Below are 12124 nucleotides of genomic sequence, written 5' to 3' on the forward strand. Positions count from 1 at the left end.
TTTTCACCACTCTGTGCATGTCCTTTAACACCATGAAAGCACTACAAGTATTGATTTTGGGGTTACAAATACGTTTTAGGAAGTAGGTGGATTTGCAAATACGGAATTCATGGATAACGAGGATTGACAGTGTTTAAACTTATTCTACCTACTTTATGAGGGCTATATTTAGTTTATAAAGACATTTGCTGAATAAAGAAACAGAATTTTAAAAAAATTGATTGTTTTATGTTGTTCTTCTGTTTTACACTATAGAATCACTATATAAAGTTAAGTACAATCAAGAACAATGTTATCACATTAAAGAGAGTTAGGTAGAGAGAAAATAATGTAGATGTCTATTAATGAAATGCATGCCTATGTTGATCATTACTACTATGTTTTTAGTTTATTTAACACCCTCGTTTGTCTTTGTATAGTGCTTGACAGCATCAATATCATCCTTTTAGATCCAAAAATGTATCAAGAGGCAAGAATTTGACAATTTAAATGACAGGAATTCCCAGTGTCATCAGAAACCATTAAAGTGCTTGTGCAGATCTTGCTAAGATTAAAATGAGTGCAGGTCTTTTTTTTTTTTTTTTCAAAAGTGAATTGTATTTAACTTAACACTTTTGGGAGATTATATGGGCTGCATCTATTATGAGATGTTTGATTCCTTTAATGGTTATTCTGTGAGAAAAGTTATTAAAGAAGAGACCATTTTTGTCTCACTGAATTTGTTTTATTAAATGCCAATGTAATGCTTACATAGGGCTTTTGAAGTCTTTCTTTCATATTTTGCTTTAGTGAACACTAACATATGAATTGATGTATTGAACTATAAGGTAGTGTTAAAGATACCAAAAGAATAAGAGGATTGTAGGTATTTTATGTTAATTTCTTTGTAGATATGAAATTCAAGTTTTACTGAAGTATTGCTAAAAACACTTCTGTAAACAGTTCTCTCTAGATTTTTATATTTTCAGCCCCTTGATTCTTCTTGATTAAGTGGCTGCTTTGTGATTGTAGATTTTGCCTGGATGGACTTGAAATAACGTCTTCACATTAATTGTGTAAAATTTATAGTATCATATGGTAAATTAGAGTCAGATCTTGAAGTGATACTGTAGTTATCTGTGAATATAAATAACGCAAAATTGAATCAGTGTAATGAAGAGAAAAATTGAGTATACTTTCAGGACTTGGAATACAAAATATGATTTCTGTATCTGAAATTTATCACATTTTTCTTTATATAATACACTGGAATGAGTTTGATTAGATCCAGAGTTCTGGGATTATTGAAGCCATGGAATCTAAAGCTACAAGTAAGGTTTTCATCTCTGTGGTATGCTCCCCAAATCAAAAAGAAAATAGAACAAACAATTATAAAAGCATTTATAATTTAATTTTTCTAGGAAAGGAAACCTTGGAAGTACTCATCCCAAATAATTACCAATTCAGCATGAAATATAGCTTAAGAAGTGTGTCTGTCATGGTCCCAAGCATTATTGATCATTCTTTCTCATTAGTGTCATACATTTTATTTGTAATGCTACACTTCCTTAGTTCTTCTCTCAAGCCTTTCTGTGATGAAAAACAAAACAAAACAACAACAGCCAAGAAAAACTTAAAGATGCTGAGACATTGAGTATTGGGTCAGAGAGAACATTGATCCCAAATAGAGCAGTCAGGCTCATGCAGATTAACTCTCCAAGGATAACTCAGAGTCATACATTTAAAATACTGGAGATTTACTCACGTGTAGCCCTGTGAAGACTGTCTCCTAAATCAAAGGCAAGGGCAATTCTTATAAAGGCAAAAGCCACAAAGTTTCTCAAGGAAGAGGGCTTGTCAATTAGTGCAGGCTCTTGGTTTATCATTTAGGGACTGGCATGAGATGATGACTGAGGCCCAAATCCGTATGTTGAATTGAGATAAAGTAGTCTTAAATTCCCACAAAAGGTTGTTTTTCTGACAATTCTAAAGAGAAGAAGTTACTATGGCTCCTTCATCTGGAATTCTGCCTGCATCCTGTGTAACACCTTCAGACTCTAGATCATGTAGCACGAAAGTCCGTATTCAGTTTCTGAGGGATCAACTAAACTACCAAGAGCTCCGACAATCAAATCCACTTCTTAGGCAATGGAAAGGAAGATGCACAAGGATAAAAGTGTGCCCTTTTTCTATTAGGGAGGTTTGCCAGAAATACCACACAGCACTTCTGTTTGTAGCCCATTGGCCAGATTTTAATTAAATGACCAAACCTGGCTGGAAGAAAGACTGGGAAACCTGCTTTCTCCATACACATCTAAATAAAATTAGGTTTTTGTCAGTGAGGAAAAAAGGAAAATGATTATTGGGGCAGTTAACCAAGTCTCCACCATGAAGGGACACAAAGATTTTTATCCCCAAGTAGCACAAAATAATCTAATATTTCATCAATCTGACTTCTTTGGCATAATGAGGCATTTCTATCTTTAAATATGTCTTAATAAAATAATACTTAGTAATGTTACACATTACTTTTAAAAGCTTTTTATTGTTTGTCTTGAAGAGATTTCCATATACAAACTGAAATTTAATAACATGTATTTTAAATCATGACCAGAATGAAAGTCCATAGTAGTGCCTCTATGATATATGGTCTCAATAAAATCCTAGTCAAATATCTATGTTTAATCAGCATGGTAGCAAGTAAAGCAAGAAAATGTTTTTTAAAAACTCCATAAATGAACTGGATTTTTAAAAGAGGTTTTCTCAAATGTTCCTGTTTTCCTCTACTTAGGCACATGGTAATATTGCACTTCTCCACCAATGTGGAATTTATGTGTCGACATATAGCCTATTTGGCCAATGATATGTGAGGAGAAGTGCTATATGTTATTTCCAAATGGTAGCTTTAAGAACCTGTGAGAAACTTTTCATGTTCCCTTCTCTTACCATAACTATTATTGAAACACATATAGAAAGAAGCCTCCTGGTCGGGCATGGTGGCTCATGCCTATAATCCCAGCACTTTGGGAGGCCGAGGTGGACGGATCACTTGAGCTCAGGAGTTCAAGACCAGCCTGGGCAACATGGTGAAACCCCGTCTCTACTAAAAATACAAAAATTAGCTGGACATAGTGGTGGGTGCCTGTCATCCCAGCTACTTGGTAGGCTGAGGCATGAGAATCATTTATGCCTGAGTGGCAGAGGTTGCAGTGAGATGAGATTGTGCCACTGCACTCCAGCCTAGGTGACAGAGTGAGACCCTATTTCAAAAAAATAAAGAAGAAAGGAGCCTCCTTCACCAAGGATCCCTGAGTGTACCCTCCACCTTGATAGACATGTAGCATTAGCAAGAAATAAACTATTGTGCTAATCCGTTGATACATGAGGTTGTATGTTATTGCAGCATGACCTAGCCTATATTACTAACCGATACTCCTCCTCAGGTTCACATCAACTAATATCTCTCCAAATAATACATTTTCTCTTCTTAAGTGAGTAGTAAAGTATGAAATAGTAAGCATTGTTAAACTGGCTTTAAAATAATGATAGACTCTTCTATTTAAAAAGCCTCCATGAGCTGCTCTTTGTAAGCAACCAGATACATATATTATAAAATAACCCATTTGGAACCACATGAATGATAAAACTTTATATTCACCACACATTTTACTTTGTGGGGACATGATCCATGAGCATAATGAGAGCATTTAGTAAGTTCTTATTCTAATGAAACCCAAAGGAATTTTCAGGAAAGTATCAGTGTAGGCAACTAATTTTAGCCAAACCTTGAAATTAATGAATGGAACAGCTGGGCTCAGAAATGAGTACTTTGTCAATTATTTCTAATGGTTATAAGACCGGCTGTGTTTTTTTTGCCAGCAATATTGAGTTATTTAATCATTCAACAAATTCTTATTAAGTGACAACTCAGGCACTGGAAAAGCATAAAGATAAATAAGTCACATGTCTGGCCCTCGATGAACCAGTCACCAAGCAGAAAACAAAAATCCCTGCCAGTGGAGGAAGTTTTACAGGGAAGAAAGTATTTGTTATTATTAGATGAAAAAAATATTCTATGATCTGATAGCTTAGGAATATTGCTATCTAGCTATTATGGAGAATTTCATGGAAGAGAAGACATTTTAAAAGAAGTATTTGGTGTTTTCTCTTATAAACAAATCGTGATCTGAAATATGAATAAGATCTTCATGGCCAGAATCTAGAGAAGGAGGAGAACTTTCCTATGAGCATAGGAACATGGGTGAAGGGAATTCCAGAAGCAATGGGTAGGCGCATGCAAGGGGAAATAAAAGACGTATAAACTGCAGGGTCAATATAGGAGCATAGGAATTAATGTTGAAAAGGTAATAAAGTGTTTATCATTCTGCTTTGAAAGTAGTTCTCACAAACCTATGTTTTATTGTAGACTATATGCTCCATGAGCTTAGGGGCTTCATCATTAATCTCTATGTTTCAGAAGAGCTTGGCTCAGAATTGCAACCAAAAATGAAAGAAGGCCCTGATAGAGATAATTTTCTGGATCTTGATCCTTGTTTAAAACAAAACAAAACAAAAGACTGGATCCAGTGGCTCACACCTGTAATCCCAGCACTTTGAGAGGCGTGGGTGGGCAGATTACCTGAGGTTGAGAGTTCGAGAACAGCCTGACCAACATGGTGAAACCCTCTCTCTACTAAAAATACAAAATTTGCCAAGCGTGGTGGCTCATGCCTGTAATCCCAGCTACTTAGGAGGCTGAGGCAGGAGAATCGCTTGAACCTGGGAGGCAGAGGTTGCAGTGAGCCACGGTTGTACCATTGTACTCCAGCCTGGGCAACAAGAGCAAAACTCCATCTCAAAAAAAAAAAAAAAAAAAAAAGCTGGATTCTGGAGACTCATGATTTTAAAATATTTCTTTTTACTATACTGAATAATTAGGAACAATTAGAATTAGGCAAGTGTCTTAGTCTGTTAGGGTACTATAGCAAAATACTATAGATTGAGGGGCTTAAACAGCAAATATTTATTTTGCACAGCTCTGGAGGCTGGAGAGTCCAAGATAAAGGTACTGGCAGATTCGGTGTCTGGTAAGGGCCACTTTCCTGGTTCATAGATGACAGTCTTCTTGCTGCATCCTCACATGGCAGAAGGGGTGAGGGAGCTTTCTGGATTCTTTTTTATAAGGGCACTTATCTCATCCATGAAGACTCCACTTTTCTGATCTTTGGGAGGTCTTCACCTCTCAAAGACCCCACCTCTTAATACCATGAAACTGGGGATTAGATTTCAACAAATGAATTGAGGGGGTCAGGGCAGGGGAAGCCCACTCAGTCTATAGTAGCTAGTCTCTAAAGAAAGCAGAGTGAATTGAAGGCCAAATATGGTAGTTATCTTTCATGATCCTATTCTAGATTAGGATTTCTTAACTTTTAAAAATGTTATCAGGCTCTTTGGTTCTCATGAAAACAATTGCACTTTGAAGAATAGTGTTTTCTAAACACATAAAATAAGATGTAAGGATTAAGACTATCTTAGTCTGCATGGGCTGCCATACCAAAATACTAAGAACTGGATGGTTTAAACAACACAAATTTATTTCTCATTGTTTTGGAGGCTGGGAAGTCCATTATCAAGGTGCTGCAAGATAGATTTTATTCTGTGTCCTCTTCTGGTGGCTTGTAGATGGCTGCCATCTTATTATGTGCTCACATGACCTCTTCTACATGTGAGAATGGGTAAAGAGAGAGAGCTCTCATGTATCTCTACTTATAAGAACACTAATTCTATTGGATCAAGGCCCTACCCTTGTGATCTCAGTAAAGCTTAATTACCCCCTTATATTTCTCATTTCCAAATACAGTCACATTGGTGGTTAGGATTTAAATATATAAATTTAGGGGTGAGGGGCACCATGCAGTCCATGGCACAAAGGAAATGAATATTACAATAGATGATCAAAAGTATTTTAAGAGCGTAATCTAATAAAATATATACTTTATTAACAGACATAATGGTGAAGTTAATGCCTACTATACTTTAAAAGCAGTGATGAACATAAATAATATCGTAAGATGTGAACTGAGATGTGATATAAACATATCTGTGATTATTTGGTGAGCAAATCATAGATATGCTTAATACTACTATGGTTTGATTTAAATTGTTGTTAAGTTAGTGGAAGTCAAGCTGAAATTTTTTCCCCATTCAAATTTGTAGATCAACTCTGTCCTTCTATCTTAGGACTCCTTACTTTAGACACTTCTCAACTGCTCAGGGGTCAAGGTGGTACAAAAAACAGCGAATATTTCATTTTTACTAGCCTCTAGGTATCCACTGGGCCTTTTCTTGAGAAACACCTATATATATGTCAAGATAAAATGAATCTAAAACTTAATGCTCTCTAGTTTTCATGATGCATGTGGCATTCAGGGGGCATGATGCATCAAAACTAGACTTGAACCAGACATTTTGCTATTTGGTTGAGATACAGCCTTGAATGCCTGCCCTGAATTAACTTCATGAAGGCTTATGATAAACATCTTCCTAACCCTTTTGGTAGAGGTTTGAATAAGAAATCACTTTTTGGGCCGATTTAGTCATACCCTTAAGCGAATCAATCCAATGCCATTTTTATCATTTTAGCTTGAAAAGAGATGCATACCACTACTGCAGAGGAAAAAGAAATATTACTCCTTCACACCTCAAAAGTAGTTTCCAGTCCCTGACTCTGGACCACTACTGGGTTAGCAGGAAATATTTCACTGGTTGATCTACAGTATTTTTATTTTTTATAATTTTAGCCTCTTTTGATTCTATTTTTCCCTATGATTAAGGACTTACCCTTCTTTTACTTCAACAATAGTTTGTGAGCATTTAGAAAGTGGTAGTGTGGACTGAGGTGCAAAGATTAACAAAAAGGTAAATAAGTTCTTTTCCATTCTGTCTTTGGGACACCAAAGTTTTGTAGAAATGTTAGATTTATCACTGGCTTTCTAGACTCAGACATTCATCAGGTAAAATAGAATTTTTCGAAGTCAAATTATTTCATCAAATTATTTTCTGATGTCTTTTGTAATCATGATAACTATTGGATTCATAAGCAAGTCAATACAAATATCTAGGTCTGCAATGTGTTCTGTCTATCTTTAGCTTAAACAGTCACTCAGATGTTCTGGGTTTGAGAGTCTCTTTTTGGGGATGAGGCAACTCTGATTTCTTCAAAAGGCACTATCCTTATTTGTTTCCAAGAAAATAGGTAAAGACAAGGAAAAAGATATGAAGCCCAAATTGGTCTGCTTTTCTACTCACTGTAATAAAAATGACTGGACTAGAGATTACAAGTATTGAACAAAATGAGGTTTGGAAATTATCTATATATTTTAGTCAGGCTTTCTACCCAGAGCTCTAATATCAAAGAAATGGCAATGGAGCCAAATACAGAGAAATAATAAGCAGTCTTTGTTATTCTTTCTATTCTATATGGTCTCCCTTATAAATGCTAAAATATCCATTTATTGTGTCTATAGCAACATTAAAATGTTTATCAAATGCTCAAATTATGTAAAATAATAAATGTTCTTATTTTAAAAAGGTATTACCTTTTTTATAAAAAAGATATAATTTACAGTGCTAAGCAGAATACCTGTGAGTAGAATTAAGCCACAGAATAACTGTTAAGAAGTGGTAACGAACTTCATTACAAATGTGGCGTAAAGAAAAGACAGTACAGTGTTACTCATCAAAATCAAATGGTGAAAAGGAATGGATAACTTTAGAATAACTTTAGTTGTAAAGAGTCAAAATATTTTACAGCATCAAATTCAGGGAAAAGCAGATGTCAAAGTGAGCAAATATGGGGTTTTGTGTTCTCAGAAAAAAAGTCAGGTAACCAGTATCTCTAAACCCAAATAGTAATTGACAGCTTATTGAGTAAAATAACCAAGAATACTACAAGAAGAATGATATGCGTGAAATTGATGGGTTCTGGAAGACCTGGAATCTTTCAAGGGAGACAGTTGCTTCAGGCTGTGATCTACTACTTTGTTTTTAGAAATGCAGTCGGAGATTAATCAAATTCCCAGGTCTTCTTATACCTTTATAAGAAACAAGCAACTGTGAAAATAATAAACTTAAAGAAGAAAATTTTCTCAAGAAAGCAATTTCTAGAACTACTTTTGGAAAAAGTACCTATTTAATCCTAAATTGAGATAATTCACGTTTTGAGTCTTTGGATTTAGGGTTTTTATTATTATCAAATTTGCACTTTTCTACAGTACTGTATTTTAAAGTGAAAGATAATTATTTTATCAATTTTTTGAAAAGAGTGATGGAAATATTGATGTTTATTAGTTTTCTTTTTGTATTTTTATGTTTTTTAATTTCTAAAACAATGTGAACATCAAATAATATTTGAAATATATCTATGGTCTTTTCATATCATTTGTACTTAACCATAACTTTCAAGGCTCTATATTATTTAACTAATATGAAGAATTGTTTTTGAGTTTTGTTTTTGTTGTTGATGTTGTTTTCCTATTTTCTTGTGTCAGTGATGACATCAGTAGCAGTGGGAGTGACACTGATCAGGGCTGTTGTGATTCCCCAAATCTCTTACATACCTGTGAGTACCTAAATAAAAGTTTTTATTTGTTTTCATGTCTGATTTTTATGTGCCAAGCATAATATGAAATGAAATATTCAACAGGGATGGCTACAAGGACAGACAGAGTGGTAAGCCCTGGGGATTGCTGGCTGATTTGAGGCTGAAGCATAGGTCCTGAGTCTTTTCCCTTGATGACCCTTTGGACAACTCTGCACAAATCTCTCCTTTCACTGCTGGTCTACTTCCCTCCAATGTACAAAGAATGTGTTTAGCTATATGGCCTTTCTGTCTCTTTTTTGGCTTATTCTGAATTGTTTAAACTTACTTTGGTGACAGGTATCACCAAGTTTAGAGTTGTAAGGGGAGCATTTTCTTTCATAAAATTACTTTATGAAATAACTATAGGTCTATAAAAGATGCGTATAATGATCAGTAGAACAAATGGACATAGGAACGTTCTGGTTATCTAGAGCTGTAGAACAAACCACCCCAAATATACTGGCATAAAACAATAAACATTAATAATAATGGTTATCTCTCATACATCTGGGGTGACTGGGCTTAGCTGCATGACTCTAGTTCATGGTCAAATGGAGGCTGGGGCTTGAGTCCTTTCAAAGTCTTCTTCACTCACATGTCTGGCTGTTAATGCTGCCTTTTGTTTGGGACATCTGCTGGGGCTCTTGGCCTGAACACTTACTCATGGCTTCTCCATGTGGCCCAGGCTTCTTCACTGGATCTCCTTAAGTTCTAAAGTGGGGTGAGCCAAAAAAGAAAGAATTGGCAGAATTGAGTTACTTTATTTGATCTGGTGTCAAAAATCACACTGCTTCACTTTTGCTGCATTCTAGCATACGATTTGTAAGGATCAGGTCACTAAGCCTGGCCCACTACATCATCATATTTAAGGCAATATCAAATAATGTGTGGACATGTTTTAAAACTGCTAGATAGATACACGGAGCTCCATGGCACAATAGGTTAGTGTGCCATACTTATATGATAGATAGATAAAGGTATAGATAATACATCCTTTGTTTCCAGTTTAAATTATCCATTGTACCCTGTGAAACATTGCATAGTCCACAAAAATTTGAAGATTCCTGGATGACCACTTTGTTTCGTATATCCTGGCTAATTTTACACAGTAGCGAAATTCTTTGTAATGAAATTATGTATTAAGGAATCTTTATAGAGGGTCATAATTAAGCATTGTTTAATAACAAGGTTGATCTAGGGTTACTGTATTTTCATTAACAAATATCATCTTCTAATCTTACATGCTAATGTTTTGAACATTTTTTGATACCAAAACTTTAATCACTAAAGAACAGCACTTATAAAAATATATGTCAACAAGCTCTGTTTATGTTTTGCTAGCAATTAAGTCCACTTTTATCAGAGAGTTCTTCTGCTCCATGAATACTGTTTACCTGGGAGTGAAAGGAACTTCAAGCCTAGAGCTCCGCTTTCTTCCCTTCAACATGCACGTGCGCTACTGTGTCATCATCTTGAGCAACAAAAAGGTGAGAACAGAATTGTTATCTTTGTGTTTATCACGAGCTGCCACTTTAATGGAGTAACTAACAGCAGATGACTTGAAGGCAATTGGGGACTCTTGAAATGTGGATGATTTCAGCTCTCACGTTACTAAGCAAAGAGCTTGTCCTCAAGAATATCCGGTTACACTAGCTGTGGGTAAATTTTATAATAGCTGCATAGAGCAGTCCCATGGGAGTAGAGTGACCTTTTTGTGGCTCTATTTGTATTAGTTATCCATAGCTTTGTAACAAATTATCACACACTAGGTGGCTTAAAACAAGACATGCTTATTATCTCACAGTTACTGTATGTCACAGGTCCAGATATGATCTAGATAGATATTCTGAGGAGGGTCTATCAAGTCTCCATTCAAGGGATTGCCCAGAGCTGGATTCTTTTCAGAGGTTCAACTGAGGAAGGATCTGTTTCCAAACTCCCTCAAGTTGTTGGCAAAATTCATTTCCTTATGGCTCTGGGACCCATGCCACCTACACTTTCAAAACTAGCAAGGGAGAGAGACAGAGAGAGTTAGAGAGGGGGAGAGAGACAGATGTGAGAGAGAAAGAGAGAGAGTTAGAGCCACCACTGAGGGAAGGTTTATAGCATTACCTGCTTCCAGAGAGACACTGCCATGTGTTGACCCTAGGAAGAAATTTATAACCCCCAGGATGTAGTCACAAATTTATAATCAGTTATGTACACACTAAATTGAATATGTATGCAGTGAAAAATGGTAATTGGAAAGAGGTATTGTACTTACCTGGTGTCTATGGCATTGTTTACATGTGGAAAATAATATAGCCTATTAGAAATGTAAAATATAGTTTAATTTTACACTTAAAATTACCACTTAGAAGGAAAAAATGCCTTTTTATAGTAATGCTGAAACTTGTTTTTTTAAATTATTTTAAGAGTTCAGGATTTAAGTAAATTCCTGCATATATAAAATTTGTAAAATGTAGTAACTATATTGTGACCAGTAGTTTGATCAAATACTTCACAATCACTTTTGTATATTAATTTATAATATAACCCAACAAAATACTAGAGCTAATTGTCAATAGCATAGTAACAAGGTTGATTTTATTCTTTGACTTAGTCTATTGGAATATTAATATTAGCTTACACAAATTTAATATAATTAATCAAAATGTAATTAACATGTTATCTCCATTTACTAAAAACTAAATCTTGCTTACGTATGTTTTGTCCTTGTCAGAGAAAACATTAAAATAAAACAGCAATCTTGAAATTATACTGCTGTCAATTGAGAAACAATACCCTCAATGCGAAGTATTGCATTGAATTAATGTTTCTTACATGAAGAACATCTATTGTTTTACACATTGCTAATTATATTAAAAAATATAATAGTTAATCAAACATGCAAGCTTACCTAGTTAGCTACTATTCTTATTAAATGGTCCATAACTGCTTTACCATTAAGAACCACCTGTTGGTTGGGTGCAGTGGCTCAAATCCATAATTCCAGCACTTTGGGAAGCCATGACAGGCAGATTGCCTGAGGACAGGAGTTTGAGACCACCCTGGCCACACGATGAAACCCCTTCTCTATTATAAATGCAAAAATCAGCTGGGCATGGTGGCATGTGCCTGTAGTCCCAGTTACTCAGGAGGCTGAGGCAGGAGAATTGCTTGAACCTGGAAGGTGGAGGCTGCAGTGAGCCGAGATCATGCCACTGCACTGTAGCCTGGGCAACAGAGTGAGACACTGTCTCAAAAAAACAAAAAACAAACAAACAAACAAAAAAACACCTATCAAAAACTGAAATTAGATGTCTACTTGATAATTTTCCATGTATAAAATTGAAACATTGCTACTAACACTGTTATCAAGCAAAGACTATTTCTTTCATTTTGGCTGTTCTGTTTGAATTTTCATATAAAGTTGAAAAGATTTAAGGAACAACTATTTGAAAACAGAATAGTTTTATAGATCTTACATTAATGTTCATAGAGATTCTTAACTAAGGGAGAAAC

At 35.3% G+C, this 12124-nt stretch overlaps 1 protein-coding gene across 1 annotated transcript in view; it reads left to right on the forward strand.

The window, feature by feature from the left end:
- The window catches only part of CFAP47 (cilia and flagella associated protein 47), a 429680-nt gene that overhangs the window by 222711 nt on the left and 194845 nt on the right, over window positions 1-12124 (forward strand). Inside the window, exons 41-42 of the mRNA XM_015443631.3 lie at window positions 8529-8599; window positions 9962-10107. Of these exons, the coding sequence (XP_015299117.3) occupies window positions 8529-8599; window positions 9962-10107 (217 nt within the window). The remainder of the gene's footprint in view (window positions 1-8528; window positions 8600-9961; window positions 10108-12124) is intronic.

This window comes from Macaca fascicularis, chromosome X, assembly GCF_037993035.2.
Source record: "Macaca fascicularis isolate 582-1 chromosome X, T2T-MFA8v1.1".
Lineage (NCBI taxonomy): Eukaryota > Metazoa > Chordata > Mammalia > Primates > Cercopithecidae > Macaca > Macaca fascicularis.